Source organism: Lemur catta, chromosome 1 (genome assembly GCF_020740605.2).
Source record: "Lemur catta isolate mLemCat1 chromosome 1, mLemCat1.pri, whole genome shotgun sequence".
Classification (NCBI taxonomy): domain Eukaryota; kingdom Metazoa; phylum Chordata; class Mammalia; order Primates; family Lemuridae; genus Lemur; species Lemur catta.
Window position 1 is genome coordinate 259,014,678 of NC_059128.1, and position 27,621 is coordinate 259,042,298.

At 33.6% G+C, this 27,621-nt stretch overlaps 2 protein-coding genes across 3 annotated transcripts in view; one reads left to right on the top strand and one right to left on the bottom strand.

Moving 5' to 3' along the window:
- Positions 1 to 5,844, bottom strand: part of LIPI (lipase I) — a 57,882-nt gene extending 52,038 nt beyond the window's left edge. The window contains exon 1 of one of the 2 annotated variants that reach the window (XM_045540459.1): positions 5,677 to 5,844. In XM_045540459.1, coding sequence (XP_045396415.1) covers positions 5,677 to 5,785 — 109 coding nt within the window. In that variant the 5' untranslated portion in view covers positions 5,786 to 5,844. The remainder of the gene's footprint in view (positions 1 to 5,676) is intronic. The other variant, XM_045540460.1, reaches the window with a different exon arrangement.
- Positions 5,845 to 11,200: 5,356 nt separating this feature from the next.
- Positions 11,201 to 26,130, top strand: RBM11 (RNA binding motif protein 11). Its single transcript, XM_045540461.1, has 5 exons — positions 11,201 to 11,324; positions 14,683 to 14,845; positions 16,124 to 16,196; positions 21,740 to 21,836; positions 23,499 to 26,130. Exons 1-5 carry the CDS (start codon positions 11,229 to 11,231, stop codon positions 23,784 to 23,786), a joined length of 717 nt encoding a protein of 238 aa, XP_045396417.1. The 5' UTR covers positions 11,201 to 11,228; the 3' UTR covers positions 23,787 to 26,130.
- The last annotated feature ends 1,491 nt before the right edge of the window (positions 26,131 to 27,621 follow it).

Sequence of the window (27,621 nt, forward strand, 5' to 3'; positions counted from 1 at the left end):
GAAAAAAAAAACCAGAAGAAAAAAGAAATTAAGCATACATACAAGTACTCATAAAAGAAAACTACGAAGCTGAAAAACTTTATATAGGAATGGAGATTTGAGTAAGCACTGAGACGTACCATGGTCCAGAAGGTAAGAGATAATGCCATAAAATCAATTCTGCTCAAATTAATTTATATGCATGATACAATGCTAAATGAAAGTCTCAATGGGATGTTTTGGGGGAGGAAAAAAGTGTATAAGAAAAATAAATAACATTTTGAAGATAATAAAAGACATTATTAAGATTATATTGTAAATCAATTAAAAAGAGGCCTGTGAAACTGAATCAAGAATTGATAGATTAATGAAACCGAATGGGGACACCCAGAAATATATCATATTAGCTATGATAACCATGGCAATCAAAAGCAGTCAAAATAAATAGATTTCTAAATAAACAATGCTGGGATTAATAACTTAATTCTAGTTATTTAAAAACATTTCATGTAAAAGTAAAGTTATATGAACTAGAATAAGAATACAGTTAATATGTACATGATCTCAGATTGAGGAATGACTTCTAGCATAAAAGCAAAGGAAGAAACCATAAGACCAATAGATTTCACAGCACATAAATTTAAAATTTCTGTACATAAAGAAACACTATAAACTAGACAAAAAACCAAAATATAAACTATAAAAATATTTTCGGTATAAGGTAGGAAAGGAACCAATATATATATAAAGAACTATAAATGAAGGGAAAATACAGAATACCATAATTAAACACAAAGTGAAGGATATAAACAGATATTTTCCAAAATAAAATACTTAAAGAGCTCAAAAACTTATTAAAATAAGTTTCTTTTAAAAAGTCAATAAATGTTAATTAAAATAATATGACCATATCATTTTATCATCATACCCAATGACAATTAACATCACTGTATATCAAAATATTTTTAATAGTGAATATTTAGGATTCAACTAAATATATGACAATGAGAGAAAAATTAATTATGGTGTATTCATAAGACGAGGACTATGCAGCAATTAAGAAATTATGTTTCAGAAAACCAGGAATAACATCAGAAAACACTTATGTAAAATGAAATACAATAAAAAGATAATGAAAACCATATATATGAACTATATACATAAATTCCTATGTATTGTCCATATTTATATAGTCCTCATTTTACCTATAATATATAGCATATATACATAGGACACGATTAACATGTATATATTTGTGTATACGCACATATAAAAATATTTATTGAGTAAAACTGGTAGGATATTATCCAACATCTTAAGTGTATCTGTAGTGATGCTTCAGAGTAAATTTTGTCCTCTACTTATCTGTATTTTTCTATGAATTTTCTATAGTCTGTATTTTAATATTTTCTTAGCATTCTATATCTAAAATATTCATGTATTTCATTTTATAATCAGGAAAATTGTTTCAATAGACTTCGATCAATTAAAACTGAAAATAGCCAAAAGTAACGGTACTAGCAAAAAGCTGACTAGATCAGAAAGATTGTATTAAATTTTTAATCCTATTTGAAAAATTAACAAATTGAGGATCTAGAGACTAGAGTAAGTACCGCTCTTGTGATTAGAATTTCACTAGCAGGAGCCCAATACATAAGATTTCATTGCCAAATATGTAGGAAGATAGGGACACCAGTAGAAATCTCAGTAGTGTGGTACACTGAGAAAGAATGCTGAAAATCATGTTAGGTTCCAAATTATAGAAGCAGTAAAAGTGTTAAAAATATCAAAGACAAACAGGAGAGTTAGGAATAATCATTCTAGGTTGTTCAGCTGTATCTCTGAAATATATTTCCATGACAGTTACAAAGTCTGTGAAGAGGAGAACAAGGAGATCAAAACAGACAGTCCAGCAGCAGGGACACTGCCTTGGCAGCGAACGGCTGACACCCAAGTGCCTCTACCCCTCTCAAACATCTTATACATGAAGAAAGTGAAGTTTAAAGAGATTAAATGATCTGAGGTCACACAATTAGAAGCCACAGAACATTTCTCAGTAAGATCTAAAAAGCATGAATAGTATATTTATGACACCAGTTAGGGAAACATTTGAGCAACATAAAGAAGATCCTATCAGATGTTCACTAGCTTATTTGTTTATTCATCTGTAATAAGAATGAAAATGCTTTAGGGTCAGCAGAATTCCAGGGACAAAACAATTGACCCACTTGATGTTACAAAGACACAAGTTTCTATGGCCATAGAGTCAGTTGAAACACAAAACTTTAGGTAGAAGTTTAAAATCTCTGAAGGCTCATGGCAGAAAGTTAAATAAAAGCCAAAAATATCTTTAATTCCCTAGTTCTGAAGCAATCAAAGCACATTTAGAAAGAATACAAAATTACAGCCAGGTAGGAGTAAGTTCTAGTGTTCAATAGCACTGTAGGATGACTATAGCTAACAATAATATATTACATAGTTTCAAATAACTGGAAAGAGGATATTGAATGTTCCCAACACAAAAAAATGATAAATGTTTTAGATGATGGATTTGCCCATTATCCTGATCTCATCACTATATAGTTTATATATTGACACATCACTATGTATACCATAAATATGTGTGAACATTGTAAATCAATTTAAACTTTTTGAAGAAAAGAATGAAACCAATAGGCAAATGTTTGGAAAGCTGTTGGAAATGAATCTGACTACACAAGCAAAATAAAGTAGGTTTCTAAAAAGTTTTTAAACCAGAAATTCCCAACCATTAGTTTAAAAATGGGTGTAAAAATGATAGGGCAGGTTTGTTCAGAATGTAGTTTTCTGGGGACATCCCTAGAGATTCTGATTTCATAGATATATCTGCATTTTTAAATGGGTTACCCATTTGATTCTGATGGAAGAAGTCTATAAACCACACATGGAGAAGCCTTGCATCTGGAAATTATCCAAAAGAATTAAAGATAAAATGAATATGGGGGAAAACACAGTGGATTTTTGAACCTAATTTATAATTCCTTAAAATTTACCAGATCACATATTTATGTTATTTCCTTTGAGCTTCACAGGGAGACAGTGTTATAACTATTAATTCCACTCATAAACGAAGAAACTGAAGTTTATGGAGGTTAAGACAAGAAGACATGAATCTGGGTCTTTTGATTGCAAATTTAATGTTCTTTCACATTGCTCTTATATTAAAGAGACTTTGGTACAATAAATTAAAGTTGCTTGTGGGCATCTGATTTTGGTAAGTCAATATAAATAAGTTACTGGTCACATCAGAAAGATACAATTTAGAGAAAAATAATGATTATTTTGCTAAGGCAGTGGGCTCAAAATTACATGGGTTTTGGAAAGATAACTGAACTAGAAATAGGCTACTAAGGTTCTATAACCCCTCTTCACTGCTCAAAATGTGGTGGTACCCATAGGCATCACCTGAGAGCTTAATAGAATTACAGAATCTTGGGCTTTACCTCCAGCCTATAGATAAGAATTTACGTTTTCACAAGATACCTAGGTGAATTCTTACATGGATTCCTTATGTGAAATTCCACATATTGCCAAGTTCTATGATTTTAGAAAAATGACTCCATTTTTCTGTATTTCACTTTCCTCAACTGTGAATGAGTAAGCTGAATTAATCTATCTTTAACATCTCCTCCAAAATATGCAGGAGTTGGCAAAGCATGTTCTGTGAGTCAAGTTTGGTCAGCAAGCTAAGAATGGTTTTTATGTTTTTAAACATATGGTTTTTGTTGACATGTGAAAATAACAATAAATTCAAATTTTAGTGCCCATAAAGTTTTATTAGAACATGGGCACACTCATTTGCTTGTGTATTGTCTACATCTGCTTTCATGCTATGACGGCAGAGTGGAATAGACGCAACAGAGAATGTACAGCCCGTAAAACCTAAAATATTTACTATGTGGACCTTTACAAAACTATTTGCTGATGCTTGCTATAATAATAATAGCAATAACAAAAGCTGCAATATAAGCAGTTACTATGAGTGGGCAACTGTACTAAGAATAAATATGCATATAATTTGAATATATATGTATGTACATATATTGATATACTGTATATTTGTAAATAGTTTGTTAAGCTTCCTCTCCACTCCCATTTTATTCTATTCATAACTTTTTGAAAACACCTGACTAATGTCAGTTTTTCAGAAGGTTTTTTTCTTTTCCAAAAGATGTAATCAATGATTTTCATGTTGACAAGTATGAGACATGCCCTCCTGGAGGTTTATATCAAACTCTTTAGTGCAGAAGGGAGCATGTTGTAATTAGAATAAAACATACTTATGTGAAGTAAACTAAAAAATCAATAAAATTTCTTAATTGTGTAGAGATTCAAAGAAAATGAGAGAAAGCATAAGGTCAGCATGGAATAAAAATGATTGTGAGAATCACCGAAATCTTCAATTTCTTTATGTTCTATGCACTGTTTTTAATGTCTAAAAGTTCTGCTATTCTATTTTAGTTATTATCATACAAGAATTAAACAGTCAACAAAAACAGAAACATACTTAGTAATTATTAATGTTTGAGATTTCCCAATTGAAAATGTAGGCAACTGCTTAACTACTAATCAAAATAATAATCTCTCTCAGAAGTTCTGCTGAATAAGTTTGTAGTATAAATTATGATATTAAAATGATTATAAACTGTTTTAAAATGACACACAAAATTATGGGCCTAGACTTCAGATTTCTCTGACTTTAAAATTAAGGTGCCACTATTATATATTACACAAATGTAAAAAGCCTATCAATCGTCCAAAGGAGTAAAATATAAGTTACAAACTGCATATTAGGATCATTTATAGAATTAATGATTAGCTTAAGTATCCAATTGAAAGCATAGGAAATAATGTTAAATTTTAGTTAATATTTTTAAGGTTATTCAAGTAGTCATACATTTTTTAATAAACTTAAAACATAATGTAAATAATCTGCTTTCACAAAGTCTGTATAGAAAACTATTTATCTTGAATTTTAAATTTGCTACTGTTTTATTACCATAAAGTAGAACAATTAGTTCTACTTATAAAGTAGAACAAGTAATTCTACTTTATTACCATAAAGTAGCAAATTATACTACTACAATTGATATTTTTTTACCATAAACCAATAAACCAGGAAATTAAAGTTCTGCCTTCTTACCATAAACCAGTTTTGCTTTTTAGTACGCTAAATAAGAAAAGAGTTGTAGTATATGGTTACTTTGTTTGCTTTGCAATTGATAATTTATCCATGTAAGAACTTTCCACAAAATGAATGCTACTTGAACAAATAAAATTGAAACTAGACATTTATTATTATGATTTTCAAATACTGAATTAATTTTTCTGTTCCTGAATTATTATTTCTCTTGTTTCTATATATTCTCTATTCACAACCTTTTTAAACGTTTTCTAGTTTCTAATTATCTGCAAAGTAAATAAAATACAAAATTTCAACTTACCTAACACACACATACACACACACACACAAGTACACATATACATACACAGGCAAACTTTCTTTATAGTAATCTGTTTGATATAATTAGTACCCATAATCATAGCATATTTTTTCATAGCATGATGTCATAGCATTCTTTATCCCAAAACAGACTATACTGATTATTTTACATGAAATTTTTAAAAGATAAATCAAATTATTAATAAGTATCTTACCAGATCTCACCCAGCATATCAAACAAAGAAAAATGTATACTCTCATTTGGAATCTGATAAAAGTAAAAGAACCGCTCAGATTCATCCAAAAGGAAAGTCTGTAATTCATTAAGATTTCTCTTTGGTAGAATTGTCACAGTCTGGCAGGTTTTACTGTAAAAGTTCACTGACTATTGCTCCTCCCTCTTTGTTGAAAAAGGTGAGGTAGTTTGTTTTTTCCCATTTGGCTTGCGGTTTTGGGAAGGATTTTTAAGTCAAAGACTGCAATAAGCCACAAACAAACCTTCAGCTACACAAGTTGAATTTGAGGGAATAAAAAAGCTAATTATATCTTTCTTTATTCCTTTTAACCTCAGGATTTCAGAAGTGGTCAGGAAGAATATGTTTACTGAAAGCCCAGACCAAATGTGATGTTATAAAATGCTAGAAATAGAAATATGAAGAAAAAGTTGTGGCTTATGTTCATTTTGATTACAAACTAAGTTGTCTTTATATACTATAATAAAATCAATAATGAAATCCATACCCATCAAACTGTCAAATGTAAAATATATTGGCTTTTCACGTTTATGTCATTTTGCATCCCAACACAGAGGCTATTTGAAAATTCAAAATTGTGGCTTTTTTCTTGAGGCTGAAATTTGAAAATAAAACATATATTTGTTTTTTTATTTGATAACCATTTAAAAATTATTATAGGTTTTCTTTTTATATGTTTAATTAATTGTCCTCTTCTTTTCCTGCCAGCAGTGGACTTCAGTATGCAAGGAAAATTGAGAGTTGTTCTAAGCACGTGCATTACAACTTCAAATATTAAATTTGTTTTTAGAAAATTCAAGTGTCTGTAAATCTCCAAAGATACAGGAAGAATAGAAGTGTTTAATTTACATCATAGATTAGCAGAAACTAATCTGAGGTTTGGAGAGGTGTTTCAGATCTACAAACAAAAAAGTATTCATTTAAAAATCATGAAAATTTAACTGTTGATGAAACTCCATCATTATTTTGACCTGTTTGATTTCTGGGTATTTTAAGTAAAACTTCATTTTTAAAAGGGTGACACCATTGTAATTTGTTTGGAAACCACCAAATATTCTAGGTCCTTCCAACAGCACTTAGCTGTAACTGCACTTCTCTAACAAAGATGTAAACTATATCATTTCAGAATGTGAGAAGAAAGATAATGTGTCATACATATCAAAATAGATTTTCCTTAACAAATTTGTAATTAATAAATTAAAAGGTAAATCTTTCCTATTTAGCACATAATTTCCTTTTTCTTTGTGCTTTTGATGTGACACTATTATGGCTCTTACACATCATTTTCATTTTATTCTTCTAAAGAGTTAATATTGGAAAATATAAACTTGGCATTCTAGGCAGCGTAATACATAGCATAGTTTTAAAATATAAAATTGTATTTCTTCATTATATATTTTACTTACTGTCAATATGACAAAGTTGGGGTCATTAATGCTTATTGTATTAAATAGAAAAATATTGGGGGATGACAAAATATATAAAATGTCAATCGTTTAGTAAGACATTATATATGTACTGATGTAGTTTTCCTTGGATATGAAAAATGATTATATAAAAATGATTACAGACATGGATATAATGCAAACAATAACCCAAAAGTGATGCTGCTGCTGCCCATAATGATGACATTGATGACTGAGCCCTATGCACCAAGCATTCTTCTAAGTACTTTATAGGTAATTATAATAGATAGTTGTGTTTATTGATGTTGGGAGTCATCGTTTATGACAATACATTTTGTCACAACTTTTTATTTAATTTAGCAATGCATCAAAAGTGTTTAATAATCTTATCTTTTGATTCAGCAATTAAACATCCAAGGTACTTTCCTACGGAAACATCCAATGTACTTTCTTACACATCGAAGGTCCTTGTATGTGACTAATGGTCCACATGTGTACAAAGATACATGAGCAAGAATGTTCATCTCAGCATTATTATAAAAGCCAAAAATGAAAACAGTATAAATGTCTAACAATGGGGGATTAGTCTAATTATGTGAATACTGTGGATTAAAATTAATGCTACAGATAGATTAGTATGTATTGGTGTAGAAAGCCTCCATTACAGTTTTAGGGGGAAAGGGGCAAGCTAAAATATTAGTACAGCATATATAGTATTGTTTATTTTCCTAAAATGGGCTATATGTATATATGTATGGTTCAAAGGCTGGAAAGTTTTTCTGCAAAATGGTTATTTCTACATGATAGATTTATTGGTAATTTTTACTTTCTCATTTATTTCTTTAAATTTAAAAAATAATAAATGTAAAACAACAATAAAAAGCTATGTTTACCTAGGCAAAATATGGTTAGGAAAAATCAGAATAAAGATAAAATGAGAGTTTAAAAAAGGTGAAGACAAAAGTGAGGTCAATCAAAAAAATAATAAAAGCATCCAAGAGAGTCCCTTATCAATAATTTGCCAAGTTTATTTACTCATTCAGTTGTTGATTCATTTATGTAACTTTTATTAAGCACTTATTGATTTACAGGCATAGACTTAGTTGGGTATACAAAGTAGAGATGTTCATTTACTCAAACTTCCTTATTTCAACAACTATTTTTTATATATGCACGGATTAGAGATTGTCCGAGGTACTGAAATATATTTGCCATATAGCAGTTTGCAGTGAGGAGGGCTTGACAGAGATGTACCTAGGAACTATGTAACCACACAGGTGGAACAAACTGCTAATCTGGAGCGCAGAGTTCAGGAAAGCAGCAGATTATGTTGCCTGGGCTGAGCCACAAAAGAGAATAAGATCTAGGAAAAGAAGAGAGAGAGAGGAGCTCTAGTCATACGTAGTGTATATGTGTGTGGGTGTATACATTTTCATTTTTGATGTGTTCATATAGTTAGGGGCATAAGACATCCTGATATGAATGAAGAAAAGCTAATTCTTTATAGAGTGTTCCATGTATTTAAGCCGTTAAAACCTGATAAGTGACTAATGGTCCAGTAAAGGCCGAGACTAAAGTGAATTATTTTTTAGCTACTGCTAGATTTATTACCATGCATGCATTCAAAATGAATTAGGAAAGACTGTATGCTCAGTAAGCTTATGTAAGAAAATGATATATTGATTTCACATTCTGAACAAATAGCTAAGTGCATGAGCTGATGATCAGAGTTTATAAAAGTGAATAAGTACTCTAGAATTATAAGCATCATAAAGTTTTGTATAGCCAAAAGAGAAGATGTGATAAGAACAACAAAATCATGCAATATGTAGACAAGGATGATGCAAATTTCAACATAACAATATAATATGATCATTAATTATTTACAAGTATAGTTAAAGGTTTATAGCATGCACAATCATATATATGCACTGAATATTTTATAATGAAACCTGAAGATTTAGCTCACACATAAGCAGTGTCTGAGGGGGAAGGCAAGGAGGAAATAAGAGTTATGAGATAAATGAAAAAAAGTATCAAGAGATCTACATATAAGAGACGTGCAAGTATCCATTCATTTGATCGCCATATATTATTTGTCTACAATATGATAGTTTCCTTAATCCCCTCCTATCCTACTACAACTATATTCATTACAGAGGAAAGAAAGCAAAAAAAGGAGACAGAACTAATAGTTTCATGACATATCAACTGAAGGTAGCTACTGAAGGTACTGACACTTAGATTGTACTTGTATGTATAGAAAGTCTGTCTCTCACAGACTGCAAGCTTTAGGAGGGCAGATGTTTATACTTACCTTTCTTTTCCAAGGATTAAAGACTGCCTGATACAAAGTAAGCATTCAGAAAATACCTGTTAAGTAAAGTGATTATATTTAGTTCAATCCATTCCTTAAGAAATCTGAATTCCAAAGATAAATCATTACTGAGCAAAAGGGGCTTGCTACCCAATGCACTAGAAGCCAATACTATGGTACTGGGTTTTCAGAAAAAAAAAAAAAAAAGCTTTATTGAAAGTGGACCAATAAGGACACCCAAGTCCATTTCAAATCTGTCTCCCTGTTCTGGCCTTAAGACAGTACATTTATTAGAAAAGGTTTAGGGGGTGGATTCAGGGTGATTGCTGGAAAGAGATGGGAGGTCTGGAAAGTCCTCCAGCATGTGCAGTTATCTCTTCACGCCTCCTCAAGGGTCACATATGCAGATTTGGGGGGAGTTGGTATGAAACACATGGTGGAAATTCCAGCTGTGATATCAGCAAGCTCATATGCAGACTCCAGTTGGCCATATTGGTTCCAAAGGATTTCAGCCAGTCTATCTTACAAGCAGACAGTTTCAGCATTTCAGCAAGTTGTTTCTTTTTCTATTTGCCCTCCTGTAAGCTCAGGAATTTCTGTTAGTCACTGGTTTCTTTAACTCTTTGGGGGACAGTTTCAAAATTACTTGTTCAAGTCCTAAAACTAAGTAATGTCAAAGTTCAATTAGAAGTTAGGATTTCCTAAGATGTGACCCTTTCCATTAGAAAAGATGGTATTTTGGGGGAGGAGGGTCCACCGACCAAGTAAAAGCATAGATCTTCAATTCAAAGTGAATTTTCATCATTATGCCACACTAAAGGCCAAATGATGCCCTGATTACTTTAATGACATTTATAGGATGATTTCAGGGCTCTATGTAGATGTATGCTATCTTCAAAAAGAAAGCCAAATTAACAGTTGGCAGTTGATTTATCAAAGTATTGAGATTCTAAGTTTTCTTTCCCCTTTCTTTTAATTATCTTTGTTGTTTTTAAGATTAAAAAAAACAAATCCTCCCATAGTAAGAACCAACCCTTTTTCTTGGCACACAGTATAAAAAGTACAACCCTGAAACAAAGTACAACCATTCGATCCTATCACAAGCCCTCTACCAACATCCTCAAGAATTCTGGCTTCAGGCACAAAATTGCTCTACTTTTACCAGTATTTCTTGATATAGGATGATTTTGGAGTCCACCTAAAACCTCTGTGGGCCACTTTCAAAGACTCATCTAGGGAGCACTTCTTAGGTAAATAAACTTTCATTCTAGTACTATGTTGTGCCCACATCCAAGCATGCATTGATTTTTTTCAAAAATTATTTTATGAATAATGTAATCTTAATATCCTAATGATTTATTCATTTATTCTTTGGAGACAAATGAATCTTCTCTTATTAGCCTGGGAGCTTCGGTAATGAAGTTACTATGCTTCAAATCATCTCTACAATCATTTTATTTAAAATTTTGGTTGAATAAATCCAAAATAAATTAATAATGTGCCAGAGAAAACGGAATACTCCCCACAAGCACAAGGGCAAAGCCCTTCGCACATTCACCTTTCCTCCTCTCAGCCCCTCTCCCATGGCCCAGCCCGATCGGGGCGGGGCGGGGCGGCAGCGCGGTGGGCGGTTCCCTAAGGGTGCTGGGGGCGTGGCTTCTCAGCCTCGCTCCGCCCCTGGCGGGCGCGCTCCGGTCGCCGGCCCCGCCCCCTTGCCCCGGCGGCGCCGTAAACCCGAGCGAAGGGGCGGGGTCTCGTCGCCTCCGCCTACCTAGAGCCGAGTCCGGAGGATGTTCCCTTCTCAGGAGGAGGCCGACAGGACGGTGTTTGTGGGAAATTTAGAGGCCCGAGTGCGAGAAGAGATTCTTTACGAGCTGTTTCTTCAGGTACCGTCAGCCGGGAGGGGACGGCCTGGAGGCGGGGGAGGCAGACCGTGGGGGCCGGAAGTGCAGCCGGAGCGGCGGGGCGCACCTGGACCACCCGGAGCCCGGCCCCCTCCCGCCCCATCCTTTACCGTGGTTTGGATTTAGATTCTCCCTGGTGCACCTGTCTCCAGGTGAGCTGCTGGGGAGTGAAGTGACACGGTGTTCCTCCCATCCTCATCCCCACTGCGGAGTCCTGGGGGTGGACAGTGACAGGGTCCCCAGCTCCCAGCTCTGAGTAAGGGCTTCCCGGAGGCTGCCTGGGCCTTGGGGATGCAGGGACAGAACAGAAAACAGCTCTGTCACCGTCTTTCTTCAGGTAATAGGCCCCCTCACGCCTTACATCCCGCGAAATGAGAAGTATAGGTTTTAAAATGTTTTCTTTTATACATTACTCATTCCTTCAAGCCCGTTTATGCAGAGAGTATTTTGATTCTAGCATGATAAGTGAAATTTGGGAAGATGTGGCAGCCTATTTACCATGCCTGTGACCCGTTGATTCCCTGGCCAAGGACTTTTATTTCATACCAAGAGGACCTCCAGAAACTTTGAGACCTGGTACTTCCAGGATTAAGACTTCTGTGTCCTGTAAACACACTCTCACATTGTGTTGTATACATCTGGGTCTCATTTGCTAAAAAGTATCTTCATTCAGCCATCCATCTAACCGTCTGGTGATCCAGAATTACTACTGGACATACAAATTTAAGAGATACCCTTTGATCTTTCTAAAAGGGGAAACTTAAAATAAATTATAATGATTTAGGATAATCTACAAAAGAGAAGAGTACATAGTATAGAAAAGTGGGTCAGAGTGTGAGTTCTAAGGTCAGCAATGTGACTTTGGGCCTGTAAATGAATAGCTCAGTGCCTCAGTTTCCTTAAATGTCAAATGAGAATAATGGTGTGAGGAATAAATGACCTAATCTAGGTAAATAAGTTAGAGCTGAGCCTGAGACTTACTGTTTGCTGCTGCAACTAATACTAATAATAGTACTCTCAGTAATAATACTAACATCAAGAGAAATCAAGTTACTTCCCCATATCAGAATAAGGGAAAGTTCCAAGGGAGACAATAGCAGAACAAAATTTCCAGGATTGGGTATGGATTCCAGAGGTGAAAGGGGATCATTATCTGGTTGTGAAAGAACTTCCCTTTGTCTCTAAACTAAAGAAACCTTCTGTTAGTTATAAATACACACAATAAGGGAAAGAGGATTCTCTTCAGGAACACAGTTTCTTTCCTGGACATAATTTTTTTTAATTTGAAAAATTGGTTGATTTTAAGACTTTTATGTTTGTCCTTCTAATTTACCATCTTTTAAACTTGCCATTTTTTAAATCAACTCTAATACATGTCTATATTTTTACCTAATATCATTTGAAACTTACCATCCCTACTAAAAAAAAAAAAAAAGGAAGTAAAGTCACCTTATAATTATTTTTCTCCAGAAGGCTTCTTTCACATCAAACCTCCAAAAAAGGAGGTGGGGGGAGATAGTGATGGTGTTGAGGGCTTGTGATATCCCATACAACACATTATTTCTAGTTAGGACTGGATCCATATCAGTTGTGTGGATACACAAGACCATATATATTAGCCTCTCATTTTTTATAATTTCCTTATTCCACCAAAGCAAAATGTAAATCTCATTTAATAGATGATGTAGTGAAAGGATTTGCTAAAATGGAGTATCTTTTAGAAAGGCTTCAAATCAGCAAAACCCAGCAAAATTTTACAACTGCCACACTGTGTGTTTCATTCTGGTTTTGAAAGACTGTAACATGATCTGAATGTTGCTATAAGCAAGGCTTCTTGTTGAATTTTATCTTTAAAAGTACTTTGGCATATCTAAATTCATTTATGTCAAAACTCAAATCATTCAAGTATGTTCTGTCCCTTTGTGATTCCATATATTTAATACCAGTATTTATTACTGTATATTTATTCTTTTACTAGTTTCTTTCAAATTTCTGATTATACTTGGAATTGAGAAAATCATGTTTACTATCATTGTACTTTTAACTTAAGAAACAGTAAAGTCAAGATTTAGAAGGAAAAGTTAATGAACTCAGTTTCAAATATGTTGGGTTTGAAGTATAATCACATAGAGGTTTCTAGGAGGCTGTCTCCATGAAAGAGACATGAGTTGAAAAGTATTAACAGATTAATTGACAAAGTGGTCCTTGAAGCCAGAAGGGAAGATGAGCTAGTTCCTAGGAGAGCGCAGAGAATGAAAGGAGAAAGACAAAATCTTAAGATACTATTTTTCTTTAGATGTATTTATCTAACTCTATAAAGAAAATCAACCATTCACCATTAAATAAGCTGTTTGTCTTTGTGACTTCTTCCTCTGATCTTTATCATGGCAGTGAAATAATTTTTTCTTAGTTGTAATTAACACTCTTCTATAATATGTGGCTCTGCTATATTTTTTACTCTCCATTGTAAATTACAGGCTTTTCATTTTTTTAGGGTGAATATGGTTAACTATAATTTATTGCATATCTTAAAAAAGCTAGAAGAGAGGATTTTGAATGTTCATAACACAAATAATAAATGTTTGAGGAGATGGATATGCTAATTTTTCTGGTTTGATTTTTATACATTATATACCCATATCAAAATATCACTTTGTGAATTATAGGTTTTTCTATCAATACAATCTGAATATTCATAATTTATGGCATTTTATTTCATTTTAATAATACAACATGGAGCAATATTTCCAGTTAGATTTACAGCCTTTCTAATTTTTAACTCATAAATAATGTGCCTACTTAAAAGTCTTAAACATGTTAAAACATTTTTCCTTTGGGGGTATTTACAAAATGAGGTTACGAAGTAAAAACTCATGATTATTTTAGTTTCTCTTGTAAATATTTTTAATATTCTTGGCAGAAAGAAATAAACTGTGACATAATGTTGTCAGCCTTTTTGAGGATAACTCAACTGACATTGTTTGCCATTTCAATTTATTTTTGAATCCAACACTGCTAATATATCTGAAGACAAAATAGTATTTTAACCTTAGATTTAAATGCTCTCTAAGTATGTTTGTAAAGCCTAAGAGAAGGGTAGTCTGCTACTTAAGATTTGGATATATTAAATATTACTTAGAATTTTCTGTTCTTAATACCATGTATGTTTCTTTGATGAGCCAGAAAATACAAAGAAAGTGTGATGAAATCTATTTATTATTATTAGCAGGGCTACATAAAGCTATTGCTAACTTTCTTTAGTCTAAAGTTGAATTTACTTTATTTGAATGTAAAAAAAATCTTTGGATTTATGAGAAAATAATTTTTAAGTTTCTTACAGGCTGGGCCACTAACCAAAGTGACTATATGTAAAGACAGAGAAGGAAAGCCAAAGTCTTTTGGATTTGTCTGCTTTAAACACCCAGAATCAGTGTCCTATGCCATAGCTTTGCTGAATGGAATTCGTTTATATGGAAGACCAATTAATGTGCAGTATCGATTTGGTAGGTCATGTCACTGATGAATCTTCAAAATGTTTTGTGGTTGCTGCTATTCTCGGAGGTGTAAGCATTTTGTTTTCTATATAGTATAAGATTTATAAAAGTACTTCTCTGGTCACTGATAAATTTTCTTAGAGCACATCTAATTCATAATATCATATAATTAATTAATTTTGCCAATTATATTGCCAAACCATAGCATCTTTTTTATATTAAAATTTGAAATATCCTATTTTAGTATCAGCCATAAGTAGCTATGATGCTTGCTATTGGCTCTTATAAATTGAGCAAATCTAAATGAACTGGGGACACACAACTCTAGCATTTATATAGCAAGGCTATTTGCTGATCTTCTTGTCGCTGCAAATGGATGGTAGCAAATACCTACTATTTGGAAGATAGAGTGGGCATATTAGTCCTTCTTCTAAGGAAATCATCCTATACATGTTGCACTGGATGTAAGTCTCTGTTAAGAGCAAAATGGAGTTACCTTTACTAGTGGTGAAAAACTTCCTGACATGAATGGCCCCAAATACCTTCTTCTGTACACATGTCCGGAACAGATCATCTATGATTAAATGCCCAGAGAATGGTATACTATTATTACTGTAGCCCTTTTATGTTTCGGGGGCCTGATGGAGGTCATCTATTTAATAGTAATTCTTGCAGTACTTACATTGCCTCCCCTAAATGGTTCAGGCTGACTGATGAGTCACTTCTTTGTTTTTTATACGTCTTGGTGTACTAAAAACAAATAAAATAACAAAAAAAAAATGCCTTCTTTTAAAGGGAAAGTTGATTTTATTTCCATTTCATTTTTATCTTAACGCCTGGCTCCATCATGCTCTCTGGTACTGACCAGTTAACTCACACAGGCTGGTAGAATAGGCCAGACATATTGTTTTCTGACTCATTCTGTGTAAGGTTGAATTGGCTTTTGTCCATGCAGATTAGAGAGCTCCTGCCGTCTACCCTGGAGGCAAATAACACTGATCATTTGCCATTTTTAAAACAAAACAATGTCACGAATGTTATACAGTCCCATGTCAATGTAATTCTTACATATGGTCATTGCTTTAGACAAAGTTTGATTATAATTCATTCATTTATAATGTTGTAAACAATCTATAAATATGACTTGAGAGGTCAAATAGATATGCAAATATCTTATAGGAGAATGGAATTTTAAATCCTAAAAGATTTGGGGTTATTTTATGATTTCATGTTGGAACTGCAAAAAATTGTGCCATGAAGTAATCTATTATTCTATTTCTTTTAAAGGGAGTTCTCGCTCTTGTGAACCAGCTAGCCAAAGTTTTGAGAGCTGTGTTAAGATAAATTCACACAGCTACAGGTAATTAAAAATATATTTTTCATAAAAGTAAAGCAAATAAATATATTCTGGACTAGAAAGCGTTATTATATATTCTGGGCTATTGTGAAACCTTATTCTGTAGACATAGAATAAAATTAAGGAAATCATTTTTTTCTAAGCCCATGAAAAGTGACAGAAAATATTTTCATTCAAAGTTCAGTCTTAATATATTCAGTAGTAGGTTGTAGAAATTTACATATGTAGTATTCTTTATAGTTTCTCTTGTGTTTTTTATAGCTCTTAAATGATTTAAGCATATAAAATTTCATGATGGATTATAGAGATAGTTATTTATATTTTATATTTGAGTAAATGGATATAGAAGAGTTAACCAGTTCTAGTTTCTCTTGTGTTTTTTATAGCTCTTAAATGATTTAAGCATATAAAATTTCATGATGGATTATAGAGATAGTTATTTATATTTTATATTTGAGTAAATGGATATAGAAGAGTTAACCAGTTCTCAAAGTCACAAGGATGATGAAGTACTTGCCTTGAAACTAAGCCTTCTGATATTAAGCCATTCAATTATTTATTTTACTATTTTTTAGAACTTCTCTGTGCTAATTTTCAAAATATTCTAGAATTTTGTATAATCTGATATCTTGATGCATTGGTAGCCTCCAAGTACACTATCCAGCAAACTATCCCAGAGTTCACGGAACGAAAAGGTTCCCAAACCAAATTAAGATGCTCAAATCACACAGTTTATTCAATCAATTTAAAAGACACAGTGAAAGGCAAGAGGAAAGATACTAGATAGGTTGGCACACTTAGGATAGAGTGCAGGTGGGTAGAAGGATCAACTAGCTGAGTTCTGGTTCCACTAATATTCATGTACCCCATTTCTTTCCCATATCAGCCTTTTCCACTGACGGGGTGTGGTTACGAGAACTAGAATTGCAGTTTGAGTAAGGCTATACAGATGGAAAGTTCCTGGAGCTAATGGTACTCTCTTGCTTTCTCAAAGAGACAGAGGGGCAAACATACCCAACCACAGAAGTAGCTTACTGGTTTGTCTGTCAGGTGCCTGTGGGTTTTATCTGAGTTCGGCAGAACAAAGACAAGAAGAGAAGCATAACGGTTAGCCCAGAGGTGGCATGATCATGACATGATATTTCCTTCGTATTCTATCTATATGTAGCACTCCTATTTGTTTCATTATATTGTCTACTGAATCTGTGCATCTTTGGCATGTCTTATAGGATACTAACTTATTTACTATGTATATTTAGTATCTATTATGAATTCTGCCTGTGTCTCACAAGTTACTTATTCTCTCCCTAATATAGTTTCATCACTACCTCATAGAGTACTAGCTTACTTTCAGTCTATGATAAACATTTCTTATGAGTTCCATCTGTTCTATTTATTTTCTTATTTTCTGTAGCAGAACTGAATATTCTCAAGTAAGCTAATAATAGCTGAACTTCCTGTCCCTTTTAATTATAACAGCACTCTGAGGCCTAGGGGAGTAGCCTTTTAGGACTAGCAAATGCCAGGCTTATCTTTAGAAGTAGGATACCCCAAATAAAACATAGTGTTCTTCGTATCTTCATTCTCCCAAGCATTTCTATATCAGTGAGATCAGGAGAGGTTAAGAAAGCAGGTGGTGATATCAGATTGCCTGAATTTGAATCTTGCCTCTGCCACTTTATTAATGGGGTGACCTTGGATAAAGTTATTTTATCACTTTGTACCCCATCTCTAAAATGAGAATACCACAAGGGATTGCTATGAGAATTGAATTTTATAATTAATTCAAGGTACTTAAAATACTGGGCACATAGAGGATGTGGAGAAAGGGGAACCCTCATACACTGTCAGTGGGAATGTAAATTAGTGTAACCACTATGGAGAACAGTATGGAGGTTCCTCAAAAAATATAGAACTACCATATGACCCAGCAATCCCACTGGTAGATATATATCCAAAAGAAAGGAAATTTATTGAAAAGTTATCTATAATCCCATGTTTATTACAGCATTATTCACAAGAGCCAAGATTTGGAAGCAACCTAAGTGTCCATCAACGAATGCATGGGTAAAGAAAATATGGTAAATATACACAATAGACTATTACGTAGCCATAAAACATAATGAAACCATGACATTTGCAACATGGATGGAATTGAAGAACATTATGTCAAGTGAAATAAGCAAAGCAAAGAAATCTTGCATGTTCTCACTCAGCTAAGTATTAAAACAGTTGATCTCATGGAGGCAGAGAGTAGAATTATGGTTCCCAGAGGCTGAAAAAGGTAGCAAGGAGGGAGAACAAAGTGGGGATGATTAGGGGTGCAAAAACATAGTTAGTTAAATAGAATGAACAATATTTGATGCTATAACAAAGTTACTAGTAGTCAACAATAAGTTATGATATATGTTAAAATAAATAAAAGAGTGGAATTGGAATGTTCCTAACACAAAGAAATGATAAATGCTTGAGGTGATGGATACCCCAGTTACCCAGATTTGATTATTGTATATTGTATGCCTGTATCAAAAAGTCACACGTACCCCATTAATATGTACAACTATCATGTACCCATAATAATTAAAAATAAAAAAAATTAACAAAAATACTGAGCTCATAGTAAGTATCCAGCAAATGTTAGCAGAAGGGGGAAGATTTACTACTTCAATAGGGGAAGGATTATAGACTTATAAATGGAGATCATGTAAGACCGCAGTCCCCAACCCCTGGGCCATGGACCAGTACCAGTCTGTGGCCTGTTAGAGACTGAGCTGCAGAGCTCCTCCACCATGTCCCCCCAGGTCTGTGGAAAAATTGTCTTCCATAAAACTTAGGAAATGGGATGGGGTTTGGGGGGTCACACAGCTGGAGGTGAGCAGCTGGCTAGTGAGCAAAGCTTCATCTGTATTTACAGCCACTCCCCATCACTGGCGTCACTGCCTGAGCTCTGCCCCACCCCCCACCTGTTCGTGGAAAAATTGTCTTCCATGAAACCAGTCACTGGTGCCAAAAAGGTTGGGGACTTCTGATATAAGAGCTTCTCCTCTTCTAGTACCAAATGGGAAAAGATACTTCTTTTTTCCTCAGGAGTTAGAAAGGAATAAGATATTTGTAGGATTTGGGCAGAGAAGAAAAGGCTAGATTGGCACTAAGAGATGGCAGTAAAACTCTTGTATTCTCTACTTACATTTAATGTACACTTTATCTAAATTTTCACAAATTCTAGGGTAGAAGATATGAGTTACGTGTATATTCCATGATACTACATTTCACTGGTTGTACTTTATTCTTCTAGTATTTGTTATAAGGAAAGTGTAAAAATAGTTTATCATATCCTAGAACTGATGTGCACAGAAAAATGGTACTCACTTTGGTCTTCCTTGGAAATTAGTTTTTGTGCTTCTTATTGTCTCTTATCTCTTATACATTTAATGAATAGTTCCTGTATTATTAATATTTTGCTAAGGTGTCTATAACAAAGTACCACAAACAGAATGTTTAAACAACATAAATTTGTTGTCTTACCCTTCTGGAGGCAAGATGTCTAACATCAAAGTGTCAGGAGGATTGGTTTCTTCCAAGAGCCATAAGGAAGAATCTTTTCCATGCCCCTGTTCTGGTGATCTGATGATAATTTTTGGCTTTCCTTTGCTTATAGAAGCATTACCCAGATATCTGTCTTTATCTTCACATGGTGTTCTCTCTGTGTGTATCTGTGCTATGGGTTGAATGCGTCCCCCAGAAATTCATATGTTGGAAACTTGATCCCCAATGCCTCAGTGTTGAGAGATGTGACCTTTGTTATAAAACCAGTTTGCCATCTCTCTTGAGCTCTCTCTCTCTTGTCTTGCCTGTGATACTTTCCATCATGTTATGATATACCTCGAAGCCTTCACCAGAAGGCAGCCAGATGTATCCACCTGATCTTGGACTTCCCAACTTCTAGAACTGTGAGCCAAAATAAACCTCTTTTCTTCATAAATTACCCAGTCTCAGGTATTCTGTTATAGCAACAAAACAGAGCAAGACAATCTGTCCCCAAATTTCTTCTTTTTGTAAGGACACCAGTCATTTTGGATTAGGGGCTAATCCTACTCCAGTATGACCTCATCTTAACTAATGGCATCTGCAGTGACCCCATTTCCAAATAAGGTCACATTCTTAGGTGCTGGTGATTAGAACTCCAACAACTGAATTTGGGGGGAACATGTCAACACAGAACAATTCCCAATTTACAAGTGATTCCTCCATACAGATAACTGCATGCCCTGAGATTCACGTAGGAAAGATAGCAGTTTTAGGGAATTTGCAGCTGTTTTCATAACCGTGCTAATCTCACCACCTTTGCTACTGAGTCATACACAGCTTCCCCACTCTGTAACCTCATTCCATCCTTAATCTTGTTCCTTTGCTGTCACTTTGCCCCCCAACACATATTCTGGTCTCCCTGAACCCTGTGTCCTAATTAGGCTATTATTTTTCTCCTTCCTCTCACTGAAGAAGTTGTTGGCCTTCACATCCTTTCTTCCCATTCACTTCTCAAACACATTGTTGTGTAGAACCTGCTCTTTTAAATGTTGTCAGGAACCCATTGATCAACAGTTCAGTGGCCTAAATGCTCATGAGGTTTACTTCTCTGCAACAACTGACACCTAATTCCTTTCTTAATGAAATTCATGCTTCAGCTGGCTTCTGTGATAGTACTCTCCCCGCTTATAGATGGGGTCTCTGCCTATCCAGCCGACTGCTTCCTGTCTTTCTCCTTCCCTTGTCTTTACCTCTACCTGCCTGTGCAGATTTGAACCTTCACAGTACACTTCTTATCCTAAGGATTCCTAGTATTAGCATTAAAATGATGGTATGTTATGGAGCAAGTAGACTATTGAAGAGTATCTATAGAATCTAGCCAATATTTGTAACATCTCCATAGAAGCAAATATTATATTTATAAATGAAACTTTAGGATACTATAATTTTTATATTAGGTATTTTTTGTTATTTGGGATATATTAGGTATTATTTGTTATTTTGTTATGTTGAAGACATCAGCAAACATGTGTTCATGTTAACATTAGTAGTCCCTTTAGGAAAGAGTATAATTGTTATAGTTAAACAGTATAGGTATTTTAAAAATAAATTAATAAATATTTATACCTTTTTTTTACTTTTTATATCTATAGAAGGTTGAAGTGTACCCTGAGTGATTATTAATGACATGCTTTGCTCTATGAATATCTAAGTGTTCTTTTTTATACAAATTATAGCATTGTCCAATATTTTCCTATCAGAAAGCCAAATATGCCTCTAAATATTGAGACTTCAATATTTAGTAATTAATATATTGCTATGTAACTACATTATCTATAATAATAACTGATTATTTGTGTGTGCATTTAAGGTAATTAATTAGTCTTAAGTGAATGTTATCAGAGAAGCTCACTTTCTCTTTTTAGTTGTGAAGAGCTTTCATTTTTTTCTCAAGAGAAAAGGACATGTATACATAGGAATTTGAAAATTTTATTACTGCTTCTTTTATCTCCTCAAAGGAATGAAGAAATGGTTGGCAGATCTTCCTTTCCCATGCAGTTTTTTCCAATTAATAACACTGCTTTACCTCAAGAATATTTTTTCTTTCAGAAGATGGTAAGTGTGTTATGCATTGGATTCAGCATATAACATGATGCAAACTACGAAGAGCATGAAAACTATTTGTAAGATTCAGTGCTGAAATCTAAACCTAGGTTGAAGGCACAGGATGCCCCAGCACTCTCTCCCAATGGTGTACTTCCCTAACAGGGACGGACACCTTACATCCCATGCACAATACCTCAGCCAACAGCTGGGGCGTCAACAGAAAAGGAGTGGCTGGTAGTGACGATACACTGTAGTCCCAGTGAAAATTGAGTAGAGAGTTCATTTCAATGACTACTTTAAAGATGTTTTTAGAATTGGATAATTTCACTTAGTGAAGCATTTTTATATAATGTAATCAGTCTCAAATAGATTGCTTTTGGACATGGATGTTTTCAAAATAAATTTCTCTTTTTAACTAAAGTCAAAACTTTATGAAGCTTCTCTACTGGAGAGTAAACTACATTATTTCCAAAGACTCTGAAAAGTTGGTTCTGGCCTAGAAATCTTAATTATGGTCTTTATTATTAAAGGGGAACTTAATTTTTTTTCTTTCAATTCTTTATTTTATAGATAAGAAAACTGAAGCCCATGGATAGTAATCAACAAACCCAAAATTACACAGCTTATTAGTGACAGGTGTAGGACTAATGCAAGTCTTCTGATTCACAGGGTATTTCCCCAGATAACTCAACATATGTGTGAGCTTCAGACTTTTCAAATATCCATTTTAAATTTGTAAACAGTAAGAATTCTTTTCTGTAAAATGATACTTTAACTTTTGGAAAAATATTTTTCTTAAATTATGGTAAAATATTTGTAAACAACCAGTTCTCACCTGAAACTGTAAATGTCCTCTTCCCAGCATTTTTTATCTTTTGATAGAGATGGGGAAGGGGGAACAGAGACACAAGTTCAAAGTATCTCAGTTAATATTTAATCTGCTTTTAATAGTTAGAAATTTGAGTTGAAAACTTGTTTTTTAAAAGGAAGCATCTCTCTATCTTAATAGTTAAGATGAGATCATAACCGTGCTGTGCCATGTAGGGGCATGTAGGGGCCAGTAGCCACAGATGCACTTAAGGAGCTGAGTTTTTAGTTTTGTTTAATTTTAGTAAATTTAAATTCAAATTTAAAAAGAGAGACATGATTCAGTTACTACAAAGCTTTTAAGTATATTTGAAACAATTTGGGTATGTGAATATATTTTTCAACTATAAATTTTATGTAATCTAAATTTAAGTATAAAATACACACCAGATTTTGAAGACATATGAGAAAAATATATCTCAATAATTTTTATATTGGTTACATGTTAAAATGACAATATTTTGAATATATTGATATAAATAAAATGCATTACTTAATTTTACCTGTTTCTTTTTATTTTTGCACTGTGGCTACTAGAAGATTTAAAACTATGTATGTGGTTTGCATATATTTCTGTTGGACAGTGTTAGTCTATATTGTAGTAAGCTACATACTACCTTGACTCTTCATGTTGAGCACTTAAGGAAACTCCTGCATCCCTACTGTGAGAAGCCGCTGTCTTCCTATACCAAAACACAGTTTAGCTTACTCATGGCTATTTGTATAATGCATGCAAACTGTTAGCTTTTATCTTTAACTTTTTGTATTTGTTTTGCTGGATGAATGTCTTTTTTTTTCCCACAGCAGTGGCATGCATATAATCCAGTGCTGCAGCTTCCTTATTATGAGATGACAGCTCCACTTCCTAATAGCACATCTGTGTCTTCCTCACAAAATCATGTTCCAGATCTAGAGGCTGGACCCAGCTCGTACGAATGGACTCATCAACAGCCAAGTGACTCTGACCTTTATCAGATGAATAAACAAAAGAGGCAAAAGCAAACCAGTGATAGTGATAGTAGCACAGAAAACAACAGAGGAAACGAATATAGTCAAAAGTTCCGAAAATGTAAGAAGAAGAAAAGATATTAATATTACCTTCAAATGAAGTTTACCTACATGGGTCTTAATTCTCTTCAATGAAAAAAAAAACTATCTGTATTCTACCAAATGACCAATTTCATGCCTATCTTGTCTTTTTTGGAATGTATAAGAATATAATTTATTTGATTTGGTATTCAATTTTTGCCTTGAATGACAAAAGCTTTTTAAAAATAATATAATGTACTACTTTTTATATTTGTCATATATTTGACCCATTGACAATAAGAAATACACTTTGTGTCATTTTGTTTTAGTAGTGACGATAAAATTTCACTAAACTATTAATCAAAAGTCACTTACCGAACACATAAGGGTGAAGCACCATGTTTTCTATACATTGTCACCTATGACCCTCAACTATAGATAAGCTGAGATTAGAAGCAGAGCGGTGGATTTTCTGAAAGAAACTAGTACAAATACATAAGGGTTGCATTTTGTTCCTAATGAAGACGTAATAAACAGGCTTTAGATTCCTTTCTTAATAATATCTAGTTTTTTAAGTCTAAATATGTTGTTTCTGAGCCATATTCTCCTTCAGGTTTATTTTATAAAGCAAGTACATATGACAATGATACCAAAGGAAAGATAATTATCATGGGACCAATTCTGGATCACTCCCTTTTTATACAATTGTATAAAAATAGGGATACTTCCCTCTTTACTTCTCACTTATTAATTGTATATTATGAAAATTAGTTGGTTATGTCAGTATTTATTAGCCACTTCTTTTGCCAGCAATGTTTGAGAGGATATATATTTAATGTATTTAAAGCTTGAAAATGAACAAGTAAATAAAATGATATTTCATTAATGTATGATATGTAACACATACCAAATCTGGTTTTCTATTTTTGGTTTATTTATTTTAGAAGATATATAGACTACATGCAAAATTAATGGTTTATTTGGACAATTGTTAATTGTATAGTTCATCATAAACTAGAATGGTGAAAATCATATTATATACCTAACTAAAGCTAATTGAAAAAAATCATGTAACTCCATTGGGAGTTAACCACCCAATTTAACAGTAAAAGCCATGGTTGGATGTTTCTTTTACATGTCTCTCTAGTGTTTTATAGGTATTTATTATTTAAAAGAATAAAAATATGTTTTTTAACAAAAGGAGTAACTGGATTTAACTCGTGATTATAAATAGACTAGTAGGGTTTAAAACATAAATATTTGTCTATCTCCATCTGATTAATACAAAAAACTAAATTTGCTTTATGTAGCTTTATAGTTTCATATTTTTGAATATTCAGACTGGAAAAGATGAAATTTATTTTCAGATTCACATTTTTTCAAGTTAGAATCATGCTAAAGGGAAAATATGTTTGTATATAATTAGAAAATAATGTCTCTAAACACATTAACTTCACATCAGCCTTTTTTTCAGTTCTTCTAAAGTTTAACTTAGCTCTAAATTACTTTGTGATTGGTGTTATATGAATATGTATATAAGGATTGTTTCTTGGCAATTAAGAATAACATGTAAGAAAATTATCTTGAAATATAACATGAACTAAAATGTTAGACAGCAAAAAAATTCTTGTAACTCCTTCCAGCACAGACAGAAAGTAACTCAATATCAGTTTTAACACGTAAACCAACTTGAACCAACCAGAAAGCTAGGAGATTTGCCTGTTTACTGTAGTGTCTTCTATTGATAAAAAAATATAAAACTCCCATAAAGTGCTAATATCTACTAAAATCCTATATAATTTTAAGTTATGGATTTTCTTAATGCTATATATTTGAGTTGTGAATCATTTAAATATTTGCCTGAGAGGGTTTTATTTTCTGATTTTAATACCTCACTCTCAAAATCTGTTGTTTTTACCTATGTATACCTTCTATTTCAAATGCTAGAAGAAGCTTGGAATTTGAGAACAAAATCAGACATTTTATAAATTCTCATATTCACTAATTTATATCTTTAAAAAATGAGTCACTGTAATGTGTCAAGCAGTGGTAAAACAATGGAAAAATTACAATTAAAGTAGTCAAAAAAATATGTGTCAAACATGCCCTGGAAATCTGCTGACGTGACCCATCTTAAGCTATCGTTTCAATGTGTAGCTGTTTAAACAGGGTTATCGCCTTTGAAATCTCAGCGTTAAATGCAATTGTAAGCATCTAATTTATTGTAGTATGATTTTTATAAAATGCTGATGTAATAGCTTTTTGGTTACCTGCTTACAGTTTAATGACAGAAAGTTAAGAATTATTCTACTTTCTTTAGCACTGTCCAGGTGCAAAAACATTGTACACTGACATATAGTCAACCTCTTCTTTGTATTGCTAATACTAATAAAATAGTGGGTGATTAGAAAGTGAAATTTCTCTCTCTTGCCAATACTTGCAACACTCTATCTCCAAATCTTTTTCTCCGTTGTATACTGAACATACCCACTTATGTGTCTCACTACCACTGCAAATTCAACATTTCCCATGGTACTCTAATTTTTATCCCAAACATTTCCTTCTTTGCTCAGTTTTGGCTAATGTTTTACTATTGACCATTTATTCAAGGGTTGTGATACTAACCTTGCTTCAAGCGACTCACAGAGAACTGTTTCAGTCCCTCTTAAACCATTTGCATGCTTCAATCAAAATGAAGCACTTGATGTCAGGCACTTAAAGGAATAAAAAAATGGGCTCATTTACTGGGAATATGAACAGAATGAAAAGATAGAAGTGACACTGGTTGCTCAGCTCCATCTCCATTTAAATGTTTAAGGGCTGGGCATATTCTTCCTAGTGAATATAGCTCAGAGTAGATGTGGTTTAAATGGCTCCTCCTGAATGATGGTTTGGCTGTTTGGTACCCTAACTCCCTGTCCCTCGGAAGGAAGGCTGGAGGAGTACTATTGGCTCCTGGAATATCATCTTAAATAACTGATGGGGTAGCGACTGCCACTACTCTAGTCTCTGGTCAAAGTTCAGGCCCTTTACAGTGTCCACATTCTACTTCTATTACTATCCATCCTAGTGAAGCCAGTTACATCAGGAAAAAATCTGTCTCTCACTAATGTATACCTCATTAAAAAATCAGCTTATCACTTGATTTGGTGAAAATAAGCACTCGTATAAATGTGGAAGTTATATTTTACTTCAGAAAGCTCAAAGAACCTCTTTTAACAAAGGACAATGTTTTCTTCCATACCTCAAACCCAGGGAAGTTCAGTGGGAACAGCCTCTCCAGTTCACCCTAAGATTTGCTGAGGTGTTGGTGATGACTCTGTTCTCCCTGATGAAAATTAGTTCTACAAGGTCACATAACGCTCCACCTGTGTGCTAAGTTGCTTTGTTCATAATCAGTCATGTCCAACCCACAAAAATTACCTCATGTGCTTGCAAAAACTGCCATAGCAAGTGAGGACAAATGATCTACTATCTATTCAGGGCCTCAATGGGTTGTATACCACCCACCCAAATTAGTGAGGGCCATCTCCTTTCTCAGTTACTGATTCAAATACTAATCTCTTCCAGAAATACCCGTACAGACACATCCAGAAATAATATTTTACCAGCAACGTGGCCCTCCCTTAGCCCAGTCAGGTTGACACATAACATTAACCATTGCTTAATATTTTCCTGAGAATTTCATTTGTAAGCATTATCGCAAAATAAAATTAAATGTGGGTTGCCTACGGAGGTATCTAATAGGTCTTTTTCCAGGTTTGAGACCATTTGTACAGTTGTAAGACAATCGTGGAATAGAATGGGGCTCTTCATCAACAAGGAGGGGTGATAGGTGTTTAGAGTGTCATGATAATGTGAAATGATGGAGGAATTGGCCAATCTAGGGCCTGTTCAT

Excerpts from the sequence above, each read along its gene's own strand:
- RBM11 (XM_045540461.1), top strand. The coding sequence starts at position 11,229 with ATGTTCCCTTCTCAGGAGGAGGCCGACAGGACGGTGTTTGTGGGAAAT. Across the intron at positions 11,325-14,682 it reads TTTACGAGCTGTTTCTTCAG|GCTGGGCCACTAACCAAAGT; the intron begins GTACCGTCAGCC and ends AGTTTCTTACAG. Across the intron at positions 14,846-16,123 it reads TAATGTGCAGTATCGATTTG|GGAGTTCTCGCTCTTGTGAA; the intron begins GTAGGTCATGTC and ends TTTCTTTTAAAG.